This window comes from Hippopotamus amphibius, chromosome 6 (genome assembly GCF_030028045.1).
Source record: "Hippopotamus amphibius kiboko isolate mHipAmp2 chromosome 6, mHipAmp2.hap2, whole genome shotgun sequence".
Lineage (NCBI taxonomy): Eukaryota > Metazoa > Chordata > Mammalia > Artiodactyla > Hippopotamidae > Hippopotamus > Hippopotamus amphibius.
In genome coordinates, this window is record NC_080191.1 from 57,587,055 (window position 1) to 57,609,857 (window position 22,803).

At 40.3% G+C, this 22,803-nt stretch overlaps 1 protein-coding gene and 1 pseudogene across 8 annotated transcripts in view; one reads left to right on the top strand and one right to left on the bottom strand.

Annotated features, from left to right (window-relative positions):
* Positions 1–254: 254 nt before the first annotated feature.
* On the bottom strand, positions 255–21,851 carry LOC130854899 (40S ribosomal protein S3a-like; annotated as a pseudogene).
* The window catches only part of SCAF8 (SR-related CTD associated factor 8), a 204,305-nt gene continuing 203,342 nt past the window's right edge, over positions 21,841–22,803 (top strand). For 7 of the 8 annotated variants that reach the window (XR_009054339.1, XR_009054341.1, XR_009054340.1 and 4 more), the window contains exon 1: positions 21,841–22,351. Coding sequence is in view for 4 of the 8 variants with exons in the window: in XM_057739333.1 (XP_057595316.1) it covers positions 22,322–22,351 (30 nt within the window). In the remaining 4 variants the exon portion in view is untranslated. Of the gene's footprint in view, positions 22,356–22,803 lie in introns of all 8 variants that reach the window. The other variant, XM_057739336.1, reaches the window with a different exon arrangement.

A 22,803-nucleotide genomic window follows, 5' to 3' on the forward strand; every position in this document is an offset into this window, starting at 1 on the left:
TAAGACTAACTATATATATATATATATATATATATATATATATATATATATATAAAATCAAGACAATTTTGGTTTTTTTGGCCATGCCCCTCATCTTGTGGGATTTTAGTTCCCGGACCAGGGATCGAACCCAGCCCCCAGCAGTGCAAGCGCTGTGTCCTAACCTCTGGGAATTCCTGAGGGAATTTCCAAGAAACAATTTCTTTCTTTCTTTCTTTATCACATATCTTTTGTCACCATTAAAAGTCTGAATTTTAAGCCGATTCTTGGACTGGTGACTCATATCCATCAGCTCGTTCAGCTTTAGCATCTGTCTCATCCTCAGTAACTTTTCTAGAACTACTACCTCATTCACCATGTAGCTCCATGAGTTTCCCCAGTTCAAGCTTGGGCTTCTTCAGCATTTTTACTTTTCTAACAAAGACATCATAAAGCGGATAAATAGACTGGCAAGCCTTTCTATGTCTTTTCCAATGCTGTCTGAAATCAATTTATTGACCACCTTTTCCAAGTCATGTGTCTGCACCTCTCGGGTCATGATTTCCATCCCTGTCTTGCAGATTTGGCAGACCTGTTTTTTTGTTTTTCTTTTTTAAATTGATTAATTAATTAATTTATTGGCTGCATTCGATTTTCATTACTGTGCACAGACTTTCTCTAGTTGCAGCGAGCAGGGACTACTCTTCCTTGCAGTACGCGGGCTTCTCACTTCAGTGGCTTCTTTTGTTGTGGAGCACAGGCTCTAGGCTCAAGGGCTTCAGCAGTTGTGGCTCACAGGCTCTAGAGCACAGGTGCAGTGGTTGTGGCATACAGGCTTAGTTGCTGTGCGGCATACGGAATCTTCCTGGACTAGGGATCGAACCCATGTCCCCTGCATTGGCAGGCAGATTCTTAACCACTGTGCCACCAGGGAATTCCTTGGCAGACCTGTTGGTGCTGGGCTAAGAGGTCTTCTGAATCTGATTGTTGCATTTTTTAGTAAAACCCACACAGAATAGATGAGGCAAATAACCATCGATAGTCTTGACATCAACGTGAGCTTCAATGATGGTCTGCCATTTTTTGACCATGCAGCACATTTCGTCACAGGTGAGATCCGTGCCATGGAAAGTAATCAAGCAGTTTTTGCCCTGAACATCCTTGTAATTAGCTTGAATTTTCTAAATGCGACTTTATCATTCTGCAGATCAGCAAGGTTCACTTCAAAAACAGGGCCCTTGAGGCCATCAGATGCAGTTTTGTTCCTTGAGTTCTCGTGACTAGCGTTATCCCAATATTTCCTATATTGAACTGGTGCTTTCACATCATACCAATCTTTCTTAGAAAATAAGCCAGCCACTTTCTTCTTGGCTCCCATTTTGTCACCTTTCATAAGACGCTTGTTCTCGCCAACTGCTGTGGTGCTGCTCAGAGAGCCTAAAGGACCTAAGAAACAATTTCTAATGCCTTAAAAGATATATAGCAATAACTGGTAGAGTTACAGGGGGAGATTGATAAATTGATAAATGTAGCTGGAGATTTCAACAGCCCCTCTCAGAAATTTAATGAGAAAAGCATACTAAAAGTAAGTGAAAATATGGATTCTTTAAGTAACATGATTAATAAATTCACATAAATAACTATATAACGAACCAACGAACAAAAGTTCTTTTGGAGCATACATGAAACTTGTACCAAAATTCCCCAGAAACACTTTCAGCAGACTTTTGCCTACATCTCACTGACCAGACTGGTGTCTAATGGCCACTCCTAGCTGCACAAAGAGAGACACAGGCAGGGGAGAAGGATATTGGGAATGGAAACAGGTCAGCTAACCTTTGGTGTCCATCACATCTTGGTTATGTCACTGTTTTCTCCTAACTTGAATGATAAGAGCAACGGGACCTAAAAATTCCCAAGTTTTTACACTCAGAATTTCAAAGGCATTGCCTGGTAGCATCCAATCCATCTAAGACAGGTTTTGTATCCGTCTCTTCCAAACTCCTTTGTAGTTGTCCTAATTTCTACTCTCTAGAAGTTTTTAGGATCTTTATATTTTTTTTCCTGTGCTCTGAAATTGCATGTGAGTGTGTCTAGAAGTGGGTCTTTTTAAAAAGCATCCTGTTCAGCACTCAATGAGCCCTTTTAATCTGAAGGCTTGAGTCCCTTTCTAATTCTAGAAGTTTTCTTCTATTGTTTCTTTTTGACATATTCTATCCATTTTCTCTTCTTGTGACTCCAATTAGTTGCCTATGTTGACTCTCCTAGGTTGTCTCTCACTCCTCTTTCTTGTTTTATAATTTTGGACTCTCTTTTTTAACTTCTATTTCTATGGCCTTTCTACTCAACTTGTGTCCATGGCCCAGCAGCACCAGCCTCACCTGGGAGCTTGTTAGAAATGTAGAATTTCAGGCCTCACCTCAAAGCTACTGAACTACACTCTTCACTAATAAGATCCCCAGGGGGATTCTTATGCATGTTAAATCTTGAGAGGTAACAAGGGACATTTTTCAACTTTATCTTCTAGTTCTATTGAAATATTTTTATTGTCACATTTATATTATTAGTTTATAGTAGCTTGTTTTTATACTGTTACTTTTATTTTGTTTTATGTTTATGATATTGTCTTGAGACTAATTATTTTATTTCAAGTCCTCTTTTGTTTCTTGAATTATCTGTTTCCCCTGGGATTATTTTTTTCTTGTGTATCTTGGCCTAGCTCTTTCACATAGCTTTTTTTTTCCTGATACATCTGCTGATCCTTGTTAGTTCCTTTATATTTAAGAATAAAAGATGTGATGGATTATTTCATGTAGTTGGTGTGGGTTCCTCCATTTACTGCCTCCTGATAAGCCTCTTTTGCTAAATGGGAAATTGTTATATGTTGGAGGGACATTTAGTGCAGATGCTATACTTCATCATTAGGGAGTCAAACCCAGTAATCACCTTGGAAAACATAGGCCTTCAAACTGTTTAATTTCCTTAGAAATGAGAATTTTTTCTCTCCTGTAATGCAGCCTCTAGTAGGTGAGGCAGGAAAGTTGGGATTAGATTGGCACAGCTCTTCTATATAGTCATCCCAACTCTGCATTCCTACTCTCTGATTTGCAGATTCTGGCTGGTCTCCTAGCTACACTGCTATCACAATGAACAGCAGTTTGAGCTCCATCTCACCCATTAACACACTTCTGGCCCATTTTGTCTTTCAGATTTGTTTGAAATTTCTTATCTGCAGATAAATCCCCTCATTATCTTCCCTCTTCCAGTGTTTATATAACTTTTTATAATTCCATAGCATAATATCAGTGGAGTCTCAGAAGGAACACGAGGAAAATACTTGTGTTCAGTCCATTATCTTGAGCCAGAGGCCTCTAAAGCATTTTTGTGATGCTCTATTTAAATCATAAAAGTGTGGTCTTTAACTGTAGGTGTAAAGCTATGATACCCACCATGGAGTTGTACTTAAAGATGATTTATGAAACGAATACTACAGCATTTAGAAGGAATGTCAAGCGTTGCATGATGCTTTTGTAGAAAAGATGATGTAACGTGGGTGGATTTGTATTCAATAAAGCAATCTGAAAAGACTGAAACAGTGCTGTTTGACGTCAAGCTGGGAAAGGGCTTTAAAACTAAAGAACAGACTCCTTAGTAATCAGACTTTTTTTATAGTTATAGATATAATGACATCGAGAGTACACTGACTAAATCTTTAGATGAGGTAAAACTAGAAGGCTAATAGATTTGTCAAAATCACAATCAAAAAGGTAGTAGGTTGAAATGATGGGCTTAATCTAGGAGAACAAAGTTTAATATAGACAAATGTAATGGCTGCAACTTGGCCCAGGAAACCAACCACACAGGAGTACAGCTTAAGAGCAACAAATGTGATGTGATATAGATACTAAAAATAGCAAATGGAATCTTAAGTTATCCAAACAAAGGTATAATAGAGGCCTTCATAGGTCAGGTCCTCTCTGAGTTGGGCTGTCCTTTTTTGTAGTATTTGTATTGGGAGCCACTACTTAGGAGGAAAACAATACTCTGGAGCAGATCTGAAGACAATGATTTGGCTGGTGAGATCATATGAAGAATGACTAAAAGTAGTGGAAAAAAGTATAGCTGTTTATGTCAAGTAAAAAACATGACAGTTTTTTACAATACTATTTATTTATTTTGTTTATTTTTGGCTGCATTGGGTCTTTGTTGCTGTGCGTGGGCTTCCTCTGGTTACAGAGAGTAGAGGCTACACTTAATTGTGGTGTGCAGGCTTCTCATTGCCATGGCTTCTCTTGTTGCAGAGCACCAGCTCTAAACACGCAGGCTTCAGTAGTTGCGGCACTTGGGCTCAGTAGTTGTGGCACACAGACTTAGTTGCTCCATGGCATGAGGGATCTTCCCAGACCAGGGCTTGAACCTGTGTCCCCTGCATTGGCAGGCAGATTCTTAACCATTACACCACCAGGGAAGTTCCATCATGACAGTTTTTTAAAATCTTCTTTGAAAGATTATATTGTGGGAGAGAAGTCATATCTACGTAGTGTGACTTTGGGTACAGGCCTGAGATAAGTGGGTGAAAGTTCTGTGATGGCGTATTTGGGCTCAGTTTGAGATAGAACTTTATAGTAAACAGAGCTGAAGTCAATTGGATGATAAATTTGGCTTCCCTATCACTGGCACCACAAAAGCAGAAACTGTGTGACCCCTTGTCAAAAATCCACATAGGAGCTAAGCACTAGTGTATGTTTACATTCTTTTCAACTTTGAGATTTTATGAAAAATGAGTGAGGGGGAGGAAAATATAGGTTTGATGCTTATTGAATTAGAAACAAAAGAAAGTCAACTTAGCTATTTCTGAACAATTAATCTGTACTTTACAAATCATGGCCTTGTTTTTAGCAAGGCCTAGAATTTATCCTATAGCCTACCATTTTACTTCTTAGATCCCTTTCAAGGGAAGAAAGAAAATATAAAATGGTGATTAATTAGATTTGCTGTTCTGGTGTATCAAAAATTGAAGAGGCTTAGGCTTCCAATGGAACAATTATCTTCAGTTATCCAAAACTTTCCCATTTTCTGTGAATTTTAATTAGTTATTCTATGTCTATTTAATGTCATACATTATCAAGAATTATTTGAAGCTACAAGAGTCAAATTTCTTTTATGATTGATGTTGAAGTTTAATAAGACAGTCTTTAACTATTGTTACATTCTTGGTTATATAACTTCTGGGGATAGAAAAATGTTCAGGTTCGTGAAAGTACTAACAATTAAGTCCTTTAATTTATTAAAATAATTAAGTGATCTCTTCACGGATTTGTAGTTTAAAGGATAATCTCCTAAAAAGCTAGTTTTACAATAAATATTACAAAATAATTCTGATGTGCTAGTTTAAAAGACCCAAGAAAGGTTACAGTCCCTCATGCCCTCTTGTCTTCACGTCTCTCCTTATCTGGTGGAAAATCCACATTCACTGTTTTTATCACCAAACACTTCATCCTCAGTTTCCTTGCCCTTCTCTTGCCTTGTGATTCTTTCTTGGTTAAATCAGAACCCTGAGTAAGTCGGACTCTTGCCTCCTTTGAGCCTCTACCCACACGGCTACAGAACCACGCCCAGTCATGTTGACAGTTCACACTGTGAAGTCACAGTCATTATTTTGAATAGGCCCTTAATGCTGCCTGCTATTAACACCACCTTCTCTTCTTAACACTGCCTTCCAGATCCTCACTCTGCACAGCTTCCTATTTCCCTGAGAAAACAAGAGACTATCTGTCTCAGCTTACCACCACATCTACCCATCAAACTGCATCTTGGCGGGACCCTGTGCCTGATCTCCTGTTTCTATGCCTGAGCTATTTGTGCTCCTAGCCAAGGCCAATCCTTGAGGGCCTTTGAACTTGCCACTCCCTCTGTCTGGAACATGAACTCCCTCCCTCACTTCATTAGAGTCTATCCTAAAATATCAGTGAGTTTCTCCTATTTAAAATAGCAACCTCCACCCCCACCTTCCGGTCTCCTTCCCTGCTTTATTTAGCACTTACCATCAGAAGATACATCATATATTTAGCTTGCTTATTTTAATTATTGTCTGTCTCTCCACAGAAGACTCAATTTCAAAAAAGATGTCAGTCCTTTCATGGACTTCCCTGGTGGTGCAGTGGTTAAGAATCCGCCTGCCAATGCAGAGGACCCGGGTTCGATCTCTGGTTCAGGAAGATCCCGTGTGCCACAGAGCAGCTGAGCCTGCGTGCCACAATTACCAAGCCCGTGCTCTAGAGCCCAAGAGCCACAACTACTAAGCCCACATGCTGCAACTACTGAAGCCGACGCCCACCTAAAGCCTGTGCTCACAAGAGAAGCCATACAATGAGAAGCCCGAACACCTCAATGAAGAGTAGCCCCCGCTCTCACAGCAACTAGAGAAAGCCCGCTGGCAGCAACGAAGACCCAACATAAACAACAAATTAATTAATTAATTATTTAAAATGTCAGTCCTTTCTAATTTATTCATAAATTTAGTAGAATCCCAATAAAAATATCTAAGTCTATGTATGTGAGTAGGCAAGTGAATTCTAATTTCATATAGAAAAAGAATCAAGAAATAAGACTGGAAATCTTTGAAACAGAAGAACAATAAGGTGGAACCAACCATGCCAAGTAATAGAATATATTATAAAAGCTTAAAATATTAGAATAGTATTGTAGAGAAATATTAATAGATAAACAGATAGACTAGAACAACATGTAGGAATTTAACTTATGAGAAAGGTTGTATCTCAAGCCATTGAGAAAAATATAAACTATGATTTGGAAAAAATTCAGTAGCCATTTGGGAAAAAATGAGTTAAATTCAAAGCAATATGTAAATTTAATGAGAATCCCAAAAGATGAAAACTAAAAGTAGAGCTACCATATGATCCAGCAATCCCACTCCTAGGCATATATCCACTGTTTACAGCAGCCAGGATGTGGAAGTAACCTAAAGGTCTATAAACAGAGGAATGGACAAATAAGATATGGTACGTATATACAAGGGAATATTACTTAGCCATGAAAGAGAATGAATTATTGCCATTTGCAGTAACATAGATGGCCCTAGAGATTGTTATACAGAGTGAAGTTAGTCAGACAAAGATAAATATCCTATGATATCGCTTATATGTGAAATCTTAAAAAATGGTACAAATGAACTTATTTACAAAACAGAAATAGAGTCACAGATCTAAAAACAAACTCATGGTTACTGGAGGGGAGGGGAAGTGGGTGGGGGAGGGATAAATTGGGAGATTGGGTTTGACATATACACACTACTATATATAAAATAGATAACTAGAAAGGATCTACTGTATAACACTGGGAACTCTCAATACTCTGCAGTGGCCTATATGGGAAAAGAACCGAAAAAAAGAGTGGATGTATTTATATGTGTAATTGATTCACTTTGCTGTATACCTGAAACTAACACAACATTGTAAATCAACTATACGCCAATAAAATTTTTTTAAAAAGAATATAATCTTCAATTCAGTAAAATGTTATCTTTAAATTATCTTCTGCCTTATTACAATTATTCATTATTCTGTTGAAATTTGAGTTGTTTTCACAAATATAAATAATGTATCAATAAGCAAATTTAAAGACTGCTTTATTGAGTTGCAGGCTATATAATCTTCCACAAATGAGTATATGTATACATACACACACAACACATACATACATATAATTAAATTTAAACAATAAAGTGCGTGTGTATATATGCATATATACACACACTAGGAAATGCAGATATTAACATGGATAAACATCACAAGCATTATAGTAATGAAAAATTGAAAAATACCTTATTCTACTTAGATGAAGTTCAAAACATTGCAAAACCAAAAATAAATTGTATAAGCATACATACATATGAAAGAAATCAGTAAGAAAAAAAGCAAGCGCACAGTAAATATTCATTAATATGGTGGTTACTTGATGGATGGAGGGGGAGTGTTTGGGCAGGAGGTTCAGGGTTTGGGACGGGCATAAACAGGAAGTGGGTGCCAGAATAAATAGCAGGCCTGAGATGCTATCCTTAGAAAGACCTGCTTGCAAGTTTAGATCTTGGCTAGTGTCTGGGAGCTTAGATGTCATCTTGGGAGGGTTCCCACCGTTGCCTGTTAAGAGTGGCTCACTGTGCCTAAACAATGTGATTTATGCCAAACACCTGCTTTCCATCCGGAAGCCTTGAATTTTGGTACGTGCCAGGCAGAGGGAGCTGCATGTCCAGTTTCCGGGGGAAAACCCTTGGCCATGAGTCCCTAATGAGCTTCCCAGATAGGCAACAATTTCACACGTGTTGTCACAACTCATTGCTGGAAGAGTTAAACACATCCTATACGACTCCTCTGGGAGAGGACTCTTAGAAGCTTGCACCTGATTTCCTTGTGCCTTTTCCCTTTGCTAATTTTGTTTTGTATTCTTTCACTGTAATAAATCATACTGTGAATATGACCATAGTCTGAGACTGTGAGTCTTCCTAGCTAATATCAACACCAGTGTCAGTTTTAGAAAACCCTTTCAGTGAGGGCTATACAGGTGTTCTTTCAAAAAATTTTACATCTTTCCAGACTTCCTAGGTGGTGCAGTGGTTAAGAATCCACCTGCCAACCCAGGGGACACGGATTCCATCCCTGCTCCAGGAAGATCGCACATGCCACGGAGCAACTAAGCCCATGTGACACAACTATTGAGCCTGTGAGCCACAACTATTGAGTCCATGTGCCACAACTACTGAAGCCCACGCACCTGGAGCCCGTGCTCCACAACAAGACAAGCCACCACAATGAGGAGCCCGTGCACCACAATGAAGAGTAGCCCCCACTTACGGCAGCTAGAGAAAGCCCATCTACAGCAATGAAGATCCAATGCAGCCAATAAATAAATAAAAATTAATTAATTAGTTAATTTTAAAAATTTATGTGTTTAAATTTATAAATTTCATACATTATAAATATTATATGTATTTACCAATTAATGAAAAGGAAAATAAAAGGAGACACGAATAGGAGTTACCCAAATAAAGATGAGACGTAATTGTGTAGAAAGCATTCCAGTAAAATGAAACAGCGTGGCAATGTCTAGAATCAAACCACAGAATATCTCATTCAAAGAAGTGAAATTATGGACAGACAAATCAGAGGAAATGGTAAAACTGGAGAAGTAATCAGAAGTAGCCGTAGTTGTGATCTCCGTGAAAAGGTCTTTCCATTTCCCCTCAACCCCATCCTCCCTCCAGGTACTGCTCTTTCTCCTAATTTTTACCTATTTTAACACTGAGGTACATTTTTCCCTACACGTATCTCCCTTCCACTGCCATTTATTAGAAAGGCTATGAATTACCTTGGTACCTTTGTTGAAGATGAATAAATTACCTGTGTGTGGGAATAGATACATACATACATATGCATACATCATATGTATATATATATACATATGATTGTCTATTTCTGGATTTTCTAATCTCCTCTATTGATATTTTGATATATAGGGGTTTTTTAATTAATTAATTTTTACTTTTTGGTTGCATTGGGTCTTCGCTGCTGCACGTGGGCTTTCTCTAGTTGTGGCAAGCGGGGGCTACTCTTCGTTGCAGTACACAGGCTTCTCATTGCAGTAGCGTCTCTTATTGCAGAGCACAGGCTCTAGGTACTTGGGCTTCAGTAGTTGCGGCACACAGGCTTAGTTGCTCCACAGCATGTGGGATCTTCCTGGATCAGGGATCACACCCATGTGCCGCATTGTCAGGTGGATTCTTAACCACTGTGCCACCAGGGAAGTCCCAATATATAGGTTTATTCATACTCTACTACCACATTGTTTGAAGCTGTGGCTTATAATAATTACTTATTATTTATTTATTTAGGCTGTACTATGCTGCTTGTGGGATCTTAATTCCCTGACCAGGGATTGAACCTGGCCACAGCAGTGAAAGTGCCAAGTCCTAACCGCTGGACCACCAGAGAACTCACTTTTTTTTTTTTTTTTTGATCCCGTAATAGAAGTCCTTCCAATTTTCCTTAAAATTGTCTTAGGTATTCTAAACTATTTTCATTTTCATATAATATTTGGAATCAGCTTGTGTATTTCTAGGGGAGAAAAAAAACCCTGCTTTTTAAAAAATTGCTCTAAACATTTAAAAACATTTTTAGAAGAACTGACATCTTAACAACATTGTCTTCACTCCATGAATGTGGTTATCAGTCTTGCTTAGATTATAATTCAATACTATTTTATTTTGTTCTAATTGTTTCTGCTTTGGCACCAGGAGCTCTTTCAGTTGGTTCCTGTGTTGCTTTGATACACACCATCATTGTGTGTGCATGTGTCTGTGTACGTGTGTCTATAGCTTTTCCCAGATGTTCAGTGAGGTTTCTCCACTCTGGCTGATGAGAACTCAATATCTACTAGTTCTGGGAATTGTTCAGCTTTGCTTTTCTTTGCCTGACCTTGTAGTGTTTTCTCTAGGCATGTGCTGCTTTGTATTCAGCCAAAACTCAAGGTGACCTCTATGACGATTTCTGGAGCCCTTTCTCCACATAGCTCTCTCCACTCTACTATCCTATCTGCCAAATTCCAACCACCTTTCCAAAATCTGATCTCTGTCTCCTCAACTCAGTAAGAATCTCGTGCTCTATTTGGGTTCCTCCTGCCCACATTGTGGTCCAGAAAGAGCCACCAGGAAGAAAGTAGAGGGATTGTTGGGATAACGTTTTTATTATCCTTCTCTGTCTCTTGCCCAATGTCTGAAAACAATTGTTGCTTATACATTCTCTAGTTGTTACTATAAAAGGCCAAGTGTGCTACCAGTATTCCATCGCAGCAGGAAGCACAGCACTCTCTACTATTTTGGTGGCTTTATTACATGGTATATATTTCTTACAGAAATATTGCTTACAGTTGCTAATATAATTTCCATATATGGGCATGTAGAAATGCAATTGTGGGAATTCCCTGGCAATCCAGTGGTTAGGTGTCTGAGCTCTCACTGCCGAGGGCCTGGGTTCAATCCCAGGGTGGGGAACTAAAATCCCACCAGCTGTGTGGGACAGCCAAAAAAAAAAAGTACAGTTGTCTTAAACTATTATTAATTCTGCAACTTATCTATAGATGTTTTTAAAGTTTTCTATTCAAATAGTTATGTTAAAATAATATTTTTGTATGTTTTTCTTTTCAGTTCTTAGAATTTTTATTTCCTTGTCTTGCTGCATTGGTTTGGGCTTCCGGGATAATGTAGACTAGAACTGGTAATAATGGGTATCCACTCTTATTCCTGGTTTTAAAAAGAATGTTTGATATTAGCTGTAGCTATTTTTTTTAGATCCTGATTAAAATGAAAAGCTAAGGAAGTTGTCTTTCATAATTCCTTTGTGATTTGTTTTGCGGTATGCTGCAAAAAATGTCCCCTCCTCCCAAGTTATATTTACTTCCTAATCTCTAGACCCTGTGACTATCACCTTGTACAGCAAGAGTGAAAATTAATTTATATGGCAAAAGTTGTGATTAAATTAAGGATCTTGAGAGGAATTTATCTTGAATAATCAGGGTTGGCCCTAAATGCAATCACATGTATCCTTAGAAGAGAGAGGCAGAGGGAGATTTTATTCAGACAGACACAGAGGAGAGATCCATGTGAGGACTGAGGGAGAGGTCAGAAAACAGTCTCCATCAGTCAGAAAACAGTAGGAGAAGCTGTGAGAGGCAAGAACCCCCCCTAGAGCCTCTGAGGGGAGCCTAATCCTGCCAACACCTAAATTTTTTTATTTCTAGTCTTCAGAACTGTGAGACGATTATTTTTTTAAGCCACCAAATTCATGGTAATTTGTTATGGCAGCCCTTGGAATCTACTACTATTTTTATTTAGTTGTGATATTGAATCACATCAAGTGCATTTTTTGCATCCACTGAAACAATCATATAGTTTTTCTATTTTAATCTCTTAAAATGTGAGTTACATAAATGAGTTTTTCTAACATTAAACCAACCCTACATTCCTGTGAGAAACCCAGCTAGTTCATGATATATATGTGTGTGCATGTATGTTTCATTCATCTTTGCTGCTGATTCTCATTCATGGTACATAATCTCTGACTGTTGCCACTGGAGCCTCCAGCCAGAATAAATGCAGGCCTGCTGACAGTTTGATTTGAGCACAGTGAGACCCATTGTGGACTCCTGACCTCCAGAACTGTAAGACAATAAATTTGTGTTGTTTTAAGCCACCAGGTTTGTGGTAACTTGTCATAGCAGCAATGGGAAACAAATACACTCATTTTTCTTAAGCATTCATTTGCAGGATTTCCTTAAGGCCTTAAAGGAAGGATCAATCTTGCAGAGAGGACTTGTATTTCCTTCTCCTAGTTATCTAGGAGCACTACTAGCCCAGGAACCCTTTGAACTACATTATGGGTAACGTGATTTTGAGCTGCAAATCCATGTAAAGGCTAGCCTGTGTTATACTTTTCACTATTCCCCTCTCTTCTTACTCTGTTAGACAGGGAAATTTTTCTCTGAGTCCCCTGGGTGGAGAGAGATGTGAGTTTACTTCTGTTTCACTTTAATCCTGAGTTGTAACCCTTTGTGGGTCTAGCTAAGTGTAAAGAGACCCTTCTGTTAGACTTCCCAACTTAGAGGTCCCCAGGCCTTGATTTCTTTCCCTTTTACTCTAGAAGGCTGTCAAAACCCAAAGTTCAAGTTTGTCGAATGAAAAATGCACCCAAGGCAAAAGCAATTTCAAGTTCTCTCTGGTTCTCACTCTCTTTAAGTTCTGCCCTGTTTTTAGTGCTTTCAAAGCTTTTCACATTTTTCTTTCTTTTAGCCAGCACTTGTTGTGGTTTGCAGTAATGGAACTGATCTGAATAACCTAGTCCAACATATTTCTGGGAACCTATGAAAAATGTTGTCTTCTGAATCTGTCAATTTCACCATCTAAATTTTTGGATGATCTGATTTTACTGTCTTGTGTTTCTGTTGGCTCCCACTCACGATGCTTTGTTTTCCTGTTCATTTATTTGTTTGTATAATTATAATCTTATTTTCAACAGATCTTTATTTGTCAAACTTCTTTGAAGGTGAGGTTGAAGTCACTTTCTCCTAGAAAAAATTGCAGTTGTGATTTCAGTTGCCTGGAGGCGTGCCAACCCAGTACCAATTTAAAACAATTCCTTTGCTTGAGGTTTTTCACATCATCCAGGTATTATGAATTTTACCACAAACATGCATGAGGTCTGACCTGTGGTTACACATTCTCGGGGGAATTTTTTCCTTCTCTTTACTCAGTTCTAATATTGACACAAGAATTTCTGTGCTGCTCCCTCCTCCTTCACCCCCCAACACCTTCTGTTTTTGTTGTATTCTTCCCTTTACACTTCGACCACTTTACTGATGGCTCCCCATCCTTGACATTAAGCATTCTGCGAAGTTCTCTTGTAAGACTACGAGGGCAGATCTTAAAAGTTCTCATCACAAGAAAAAACAAAATTTTATAACTATGTATATGGTGATTGGTGTTAACTAGACTTATGGTGGTGCTCATTTTGCAATATATACAAATATCGAATAATTATCTTGTACACCTGAAACTAATAGAATGTTATTTATTTAATTATTTAAATTAAAAAGACTCCATAAATTGGCCATCTCATGTCCTGTGTACATATCTTGTATAGCTCTCAAAATGAAAGCTTAGCGACACTAGGGATTGGCAGATCCTGCCATTACAGTGCTTCCTATTTCTCTAGATTTCTACTTCTACTTGTTTTGGCTTCTGAGGACTACTTTTATTTTATATCAACTCAGCAATGCATTTAAAAGGAAAATTTTAATATTTTAACGAGTATTGGTAGTTGGTATGCAATACAGGAGTTTAGGATCTGCTCTGTCATCCTTCCAGAAATTCATCATTTTAAAGCGTTAACTGTCTGCTGAAATTTAAGGGGCTAAGGGGCTGTAGTTCTTAAACTAGGCAGTATGGTGTCCTGACCTCCAGGAAGTCCTCCCTGTTTGGGAGGATAAGATTAGATTCCATTTTACCACCATTTTATGCCTCGAATGCTAATTCTTTCTACCTCCATACTCAATTCTCTTTTATAACTCTTCTTGATTACTAACCCATTCTTCTCCACAAGCATTTTATGTAAAGGAAGTCAAAATAACATGACAGGCATACAATTTTTAAGAATTTTTTGAACTTTGCATAGTTCTCTTATCTGTTCTTATTAAAAGCAGGCCAAAATAATAAAACAAAATCTTAACCCAGGGGTTCTCAGACAAAGATGGGCATTACATAATAATAAAGAGTTCAATCCAACAAGAGGCTATAACATTTGTAAATGTTAATGCACCCAACATAGGAACAACTAATTATATAAAGCAAAAATTAATAGACATAAAGGGAGAAATAGATAGCAGAACAATAATAGTAGGGAATTTTAATGCTCCACTTACATCAATGAATAGATCATCCAGATAGAAAAGCAATAAGGAAACAACATCCTTAAATGACACTTTGTATCTGATGGACTTAAGGATAAATACAGAATATCCCTTCCAAAAGCAACAGAATATGCATTCTTCTCCAGTGTACATGGGACATTTTCCAGGAGAGATCCTAGGTTAGGCCACAAAACAAGTCTTAATAAATTTAAGAAGATTGAAATCATCTCAAGATTCTTTTCCAATCATGATGGCATGAAACTAGAAATTAATTGTGCAAAGAAAACTGGAAAATTCACAAGTATGTGGAGATTAAACAAAATGCTACTGAATAACCAATGGGTCACTATGTTGTACATTTGAAAGTAATATGATATTGTAAATCAACTATACCTCAGTTAAAAAATATATAAACAAAGAGTGCTGAAAATAACAAAATAAAATAAAAAGAAGAAAATGCTGTCATTTGCAACAACATGGATGAACTTGGGGGACATTATGATAAGTGAAATAAGCCAGACACAGAAAGATAAGTATTGCATAATCTTACTTATCTGTGGAAGTTAAAAAAAAAAAAAGTTAAACTCTTAGTAACAGAGAGTAGAATGGTTCTTACCAGAGGCTGAGGGTGAGGGGAGAGGGGAGATACTGATCAAGGGGTGCAAACTTTTAGTTATAAGAATGAATAAGTTCTGGCAATAGCATGATGACTATGGTTAATAATAATGTAATATATGCTTGAAATTTGCTAAAAGAGTAGATCTCAAGTGTTTTCATTTCCCAAAAATGTGGCAACTGTGGGAAGTGATGGATATGTTAGCTTGATTTGGGTATGCATTTCACAATATACATCTAAACATCACCTTGTACACTTTAAACATATACAATTTTAATTTGTCAATTACATCTCAATTAAGTTGTGGTGCAGAGAAGACCCTATTTCCAAATATAGTCACATTCTGAAGTATTGGGGTTTGGACTTCCAAGATATGAATTCTGGCAGACACAATTCAGACTATAATGCCACCCAAAACTGATTTTTAAAAAGTGCCTCGCAGGACTTCCCTGGTGGTCCAGTGGTTAAGATTCTGTGCTTCCAATGCAGGTTTAATCCGTGGTTGGGTTACTAAGATTCCACATGCTGTGCAGTGCGGGAAAAAAAAAAAATGCCTTGAAACCTTTGGATTTAGATTAAAATTATACAAATTAACATATAAAGGATAAAATTAAATCTTCAGAAAGCCATGATTTTGCTAGTCCTATTATAGGCTTCAAATTTAGCCCAAAGGTATTATCATAAAAACAAAATAGGTATCAGAGAGATGTTTGCAGTGTTTATTCAATACAGTGCAGGAAAAAGGAAAATTCCTTGGTATACGTCAGGGGGAAGGATATAAAAGTTCCAGTCACTAAAAGTTTCTTTATACAATTTAAAAATTTAAAGCAACTGTCAGAGTATTAATTTCCCAGGTACCTTGGTGTAGAAAACTTTGACTTGAATGGTAGATGTGAGAATTCCAGTCACTTGAATGAGATATATCATATATCAAATTAATACACTTGCATTCTGGGGGGCATATGTCAGTGTCTTGCTTTTGATTATTATTGGTTTGTCCATGAGGCTCTGATCTACTCTGGATGAATTAAATTGAGTTACTAATCCATCGATGTATGAGGGATACAATGGTCACAATGTATTGTCACCATGTGAGCCTTATTGGACAGCCACCTTGATGCCACATATCACAGTACTGTAAATTTATAACAGCTATTTGTAGCAGAAAGTTAGACTGAGTCTAGGGATTTAAGGAAATGCCTTTTGGCTGATATAACCTCTTTCTTCACATCCCGAGTCTTCTCTCATTCTATAGCAACAAAATAATTTGGTGTCTTTTTCAGTGACCTGAAATTAATGAAAATTCCTATAGTCAGAAAATTCCTCTGTCATTTCACAATAGCTGCATAAAATATTATCAGGCAAATCAGCTCCTTCTCACCAGCAACTTGAAGTCGAGTCCATTTGGAAAGTCTGGGGAACAACTGAATGTTGTGACTATGGATTGGGCAAATACTTTGGGTCAGGAGTGTGTGTGTAAGAAGTAAGGAAAGAGTCACTGTGAAGGAGAAAGACACAGATATGTTGGTTTACTCATTGAGGGGTAAGTGTTAAGCTTAGATTCAAACTACAAAGCCTGGAAACTCAGAGATTTTTTTTTTTTTTTAAATCTTTGACCACTACTACTGGTAATGTGTGCTGTTTTATCTTCAGCTATTTGAAGAACCACTTCTTTAACAGACAACAAAACACATCTGCTAAACTCAAAATTCCTACTTAAAGTAAACCCGGTAGAAGTAAAATATTTACTTCGTACCTTTAACTTCTTATGATTCTCTCAGGAAATATACTTGATTTCAGTATCAAGTTTGGTGACTAGTACTGTGCCCATTTAAAATAATAAGATTGGGAATTCCCTGGCAGTCCAGTGGTTAGGACTAGGTGCTTTCACTGCCGTGGGCCTGGGCTCAATCCCTGGTTGGGGAACTAAGATCCTTCAAGTCATGTGGTGGGGCCAAAAAGAATAAAATAAAATAAAACAAAATAAGATACAAAATTATCAAATTATTGAAATGGGGCAAAAATATTTTTTTTCAAAAACCTCGCAATTCCAACACCCTAATACCATTATCTTTTTTTATATAATTTTTCAACCTTTGCATATATACTCTTAAAACTAAAATATCAGTACATTAATAGTCTGTTTTGTATTTCTTCGTATTTTATAGTCTAACACATGCATTTTCCCTTTTCTGTATTTCTAGTCTTATTCTAACCATTAAAAAATGTTTTAAAAATTATAATTAGACATAACATATTTACCATTTTAACTATTTTTACGTGTACAGTTCTGTGACACTAAGTACCTCCACGCTCTTGTGCAACCATCGTCACCATTCATTTCCAGAACTTTTTCATCTTCCCAAAATGAATTCTATGCCCATCAAACACTAACTCGCCACTCCCCCCTCCTCCTCCCTTGGCAACCATCATTCTATTTTCTGTCTTTATGAATTTGACTATTCTAGGTACCCCATATAAGTGGAATCATACAATATTTGTCTTTTTGTGACTGGTTTATTTCACTTAGTATAATGTCTTCAAGTTTCATCCACATTGTAGCGTATTTCAGAATTTCCTTCCATTTTAAGGCTGAATAACGTTTCATTGTATGCATATACCCCATTCTGTTTTGTTTGTCCATTTATCTGATCAATGGACACTTGGGTTGCTGCCACCTTTTAGTTATTGTGAAAGTGCTGCTATAAACAGGGATACACAGATATCTGTTCAAGTCTCTGCTTTCACTTCCTTTGGGTGAATACCAGAAGTGGAATAGCTAGATCATATGCTAATTCTATTTGATTTTTTAAATGATTTATTTTATTATTTATTCATTTTTTTAAAATTTTTTGGCTGCATGGGGTCTTCATTGCTGCGCACAGGCTTTCTGTAGTTGTGGAGAGTGGCGGCTACTCTTTGTTGAGGTGCACGGGTGTCTCACTGTGGTGGCTTCTTTTGTTGCGGAACACGAGCTCTAGGTGTGCAGGCTTCAGTAGTTGCAGCACATGGGCTCAGTAGTTGTGGCTTGCAGGCTCTAGAGTGCAGGCTCAGTAGTTGTGGCATATGGGCTTAGCTGCTCCACAGCATGTGGGATCTTCCCAGACCAGGACTCGGACCCACGTTCCCTGCATTGGCAGGCGGATTCTTAACCACTGCATCACCAGGGAAGCCCTAATTCTATTTGATTTTTGAGGAACAATTCCATGGTTTCTCGCAGTCTAATCATTTTAATTGGCTGTATAATACTTCATTTTATTCCTATGCCCCAAATACTAAACCATTCCAGAACTAAACCGAGGAGTATCAAGGTTTCATTTTTTCCATCAGATGGAAATTGGTTCTGGTTTAGACAATGTTCCAGGTTTTTTGCCCCAGTTTAAAAATAACTCATCTACATATATTACTACCTCTGATACCTGATAATTGTTTTTTTGCTTACTGCCACCTCACAATAATTCCCTTTATCCAGGATGTGCCCTATCAATGGGAGTAACCCTTCTCTAGGTAGATTTCTGCTTTCCAATGTGGTGGCCACTAGCATATATTTAAACTTGAGTCAATTAGAGTGAAATAAGATTAAAAATTCATTTCCTCAGTTGTGCATGCCATATTTCATGTGCATGATAGTCACACGGAGCCAGTGCTACTGAGTTGGGCATCATGGATATAGAATAGTTCCAACAATCTCAGGAAGCTCTATGGTGATTGCTGCTCCAGAGTGTTTTTGACTCTGACCACTTTTTTTACAGCTGAATTAGAGCCTATGAGTTACTCCCCAAGATGATTAAGTCCTAGAGGAAAGGCCAATGATAACCACATTTGGAAGAGAATGCCATAAACCCTGGAATGTGAGTTTCATAATTCACAACTGGAAATATCTCTTCCAGTGGCTGGAATACTCCTGCCCACTATTTTCCATGTCAATCTTCTTCAGAATATGGATTATTCATCTTAAGTTTCTTGGTGATGGTCACCTAATCCAAGCTGGGTCCATCCAATTCCTTACTTTTCCCTTAAGGAATTTGGAACTGGGAGGAAGAGGCTGTTGGTCAGGTCCTCTAGGTGTTTAGAATTATAAAACCAGGAGCAATAGTCATATCCCACTATGTAAAACAGAGAGTTGGATAAAGCAACATAAAGAAAACTCAAGCAGGTAAGCAGAGATTAGGCTGCTTTAGGTTTTCTAAATTCTGGGTTAGGTACATTCCCTAGGCCCATCTGCATTCCTGATTTTGTGTTACAGGAGAAAAATCTGCGCCCTAATAGTGAATTCTTTTTTTTTTTTTTTTTTTTTTAAGTAATTTATTTTTTTTGTTGGTTCCTTGCTTCAGCTGCCAAGTTCTGGGGTAGCCAGTGTTGCTTCAGGGGATTTTGAAGGGAAGAACCTCAGGACAAATGGTCCTGGCAGCTGCTAGGGCCTTGCCCCAATATTCCCTGACCGGGGCCAGCTAGCCACAAGCAGCAAGGCTTCTGGCTGGCTAAGCCAAATTTGTTACCAACCTCGCTCTGCTCGCCACCCGACAGGCCAATGAATTGGAGACGAGGTGCTGAGGCAAGGAATATGACTTTATTCAGAAAGCCACCAAGAAGATGGCAGACTAGTATCTCCCAAAAACCACCTTCATAGTGAGTTCTTCAATGCTTAAGCTAGCTCGAATTGGTTTGTTGGGAATCAGAATCCTAATATACATGCGTACAGAAACTACAGACATGGGCATCGACATTTTCACAGTGTAGAGGTGTGTGTAGCTGTGCACAAACTTTCACTTAGTCATCTCACTGGGCCTCTGGACACCCATTTACCCTCCTCTAACCTTTCTCTCATTTTCCTCTTGCTTTACTTCCTTCTCACTAAAAGAGTGTGCTTAGGTTGTCCTCTGCTTTTTTTTTTTCTTTTTCTTTCCCTTCCCTTGATCCAAGTATGCCTTCTGCAATCCTTCTGGGTGTGGAAGTTGTACGAACTCAAGTCCTGTAATATGTTAACAACAGATTTAATTGTTTCTTAAAAATTTAATTCTTTAGCTTGTATTGTAACTTAATCTCTCAGGCCTAAGTAATTCAGTCAACATTCATTCATGAATGACTGAATAAATAATCCCTCATAGGCCAGAGCAGCGAATGTTGAACGTTAGAATCTGGCATAACCAGAACTGAGTGCGTACTTCCACAAGTCACCGCATGCTACCCTAGATGAACTGATTAGGAGAAACCTGTGGCAGGAGGAAAGAGGATGAGGAGTCAGCTAGGACAGAACAAGAGCAACAGAACCCCAGAGGGCAGAGGCACACAAGTGTCCTCCGTAGGAAAGTGCTCAGTGTTGTTAAGGAACAAAGGAGACCAGTGTGGCCAGAGTAAACAGAGCAGGGGGAAAGGAGTGTGAGATGAGATAAGTAGGACCTTCAGCCCATAATAAGAGTGCAATGGGAAAGTCTTAAAAAGATTTAAACAAGGGAGTGAGCTGATGTGATTTGTGCCCTAAAAAAATTCCCCTCTGGCTAGAGTCTGGAGAATGAATGATAGGGACCAGTTAGTTAGGAAGCTACTGCAATTGTTGGCAAGAGGTCATAATGGCTTGCCTATGAGGATGGGAGGCAAAAGGAGACGGAGAACTTTGTGACGCATTTGAGATTTTGAAGGTGGAAATATAAGCTTTTAGGAAGAAGGTATTCATGTACCTTCTAAGTAGCCAGTGGCCATAGTAAAGCTGTTATTGAAACAGACCCTAAAAAGCCAAGAAGGTCCTGCCTTCTTCAGTTTCATACGGCTCTGGGCTCAGCTCTGACAGAAGTACCTTGATTCCAACAATCCTCTAGAGAAAAATTCTGCCATCATCTTTTTCCCTTTCCTTTGAGTGAACTTGGGAGAAGAGATTGCTGAAAAACGACTCCCAGCAAGACGACGGTGGTGTCTGGGGTTCAGTGATACACCCCTAACTTTTAATTCAAATGCTCTCTTTTAACTTGGTATCGGTTACCTTACATTGCACGAAGTGAGAGAGTAGGTATTTTGCTAGCAGCATCTCCTATTTCATTTAGGAATACTGTATTCATCGACTCTAAAAACCTAGGGCAAAATTCCTTTAGAATAATTCATCTTTTATAAAAGATGGGTTCCCCTTCGCCCACGGGAATCTTGTGCATTCCGGGCACCGCTTCCCGCCGCACAGACAAATGCACTCATTGTCTGTACCACGCCGGTCCCCCCGGATTTTATGCACCGTGCATTTCCTGCACGGAGCAGCAGGCGTGCTTCCCTCGTCCCCTGCCCCCGCCCGGATCCAAAGCTTTTGTTTCTAACATGTTCTCCCGAAGCTAGTAAAAGGCCTGGGCACCTCGTTACTAAATAAGTGACTGACTAGGAACTTCTCCGGCTGTTAACCTTTAGGCCAACGTCCAGTAAAGTTATGACAAGCAACTAAACCTCGTGTAAGGCGGCCAATTCACATGGAAACAACGGAAACGTGGATATTATTGCCCAAACTTGCCGGGGGGAGGGGGGAACATATTGGATTTTTAGAGCGATGCTTTGCAGTGGCCCGCAAGGGCGCTTCAAGGGGCAGCAGCACTCTCCCCCGCCGCGGTGAAGAGGTGGGGTGGGAGGGTGAGGAGCAGGGGGCCCCTGGGGCCGAGAGGAGCCTGGCCTCCGGCGGCGACGCTCTGGCCCGCGCGCGCTCGATGGTTCCGCGCGGCAGCCCGGGCCCGCGCAGTCCCGTCGCCAGGGGGCGCGCTGGCCGGCGCCGCGGATCTCCGAGTTGCGCGGCCCGACTCGTGTCCGCCATATTGGATGCCGCAGCCGCTGCTGCCAGCGCTTCCTCCTCCGTCTTCGCCGTGCGCTGCTGGTTCCTACGGCCCGAGCGGCGGGGAGGTGAAACAGGAGACTGTCGGAGGAAGAGGAAGAAGGGGGTGGAGAGTGTAGGGGACCGGGCTAGGGGGTGGAAGCCCGAGACCGAGCGGGGCGGAGAAGAGAAGGCGCCGCGGCCCGGCCCCTCCCCCGCCGCTGCCGACCCGCCCCGGCAGTGCCTCTGTTCCCCGGACCGGCGCTCCGCCCGCCCTAGCGACCATGCCGGGGCCTCGCCGCCCCTAAGGGAGCCCTTCCCCGCCAGTGCTTGCCCGTCCCCTTCTGCCCGGGGTCGCAGCGGCCCGGCCTCCCGCCGGCCCCCACCCCCCCACCCCCCGTCTCACTCTCCCCACCCAGTGCAGTGGCCGCCGCCTCTTCCGCCGCCGGGCTCCGGGCCTCCGCACCGACAACATGGAGGCTGTGAAAACCTTCAATAGCGAGGTTGGTATTGTAGTCTATCTAGCCTCCTCTCCCGCCCACGCTCCCCCCCCCCCACCCGAGAAGAGGCCACCGCGGGAGGGTGGGCGCGGGCCCGCAGAGCTTTTCTGGGTGGGGCGAGTGGCGGCCTAGCTGGGTCCGTGGGGGAGGGGTGTTTCTCTGCCCCGGCGCCCCTCCCCCGCCTCCAGGGGGAGGGCTGGGAGAGGGCCGCCCCGGGGCGGAGGGAGGTTCCGGTGTCTCCTGCACCCTACTGAATGGCTGCGGGACTGGAGGGAAGGCCCGGCTGGGCCCTCCCCCGGAGGCTACCGGCAGGTCTCTCCGGGTCAGTTCCGCCGAGGCCCGGCCCGCCCACCTCTTTCCGGGGCCTGCGGGATTTTAACTGGCGGTAGGGCATCACCGCCCAGACTTTTCCCTGGTCCTTAATGAGGCAGGCACTGATTGGGGGTAGTACAGGA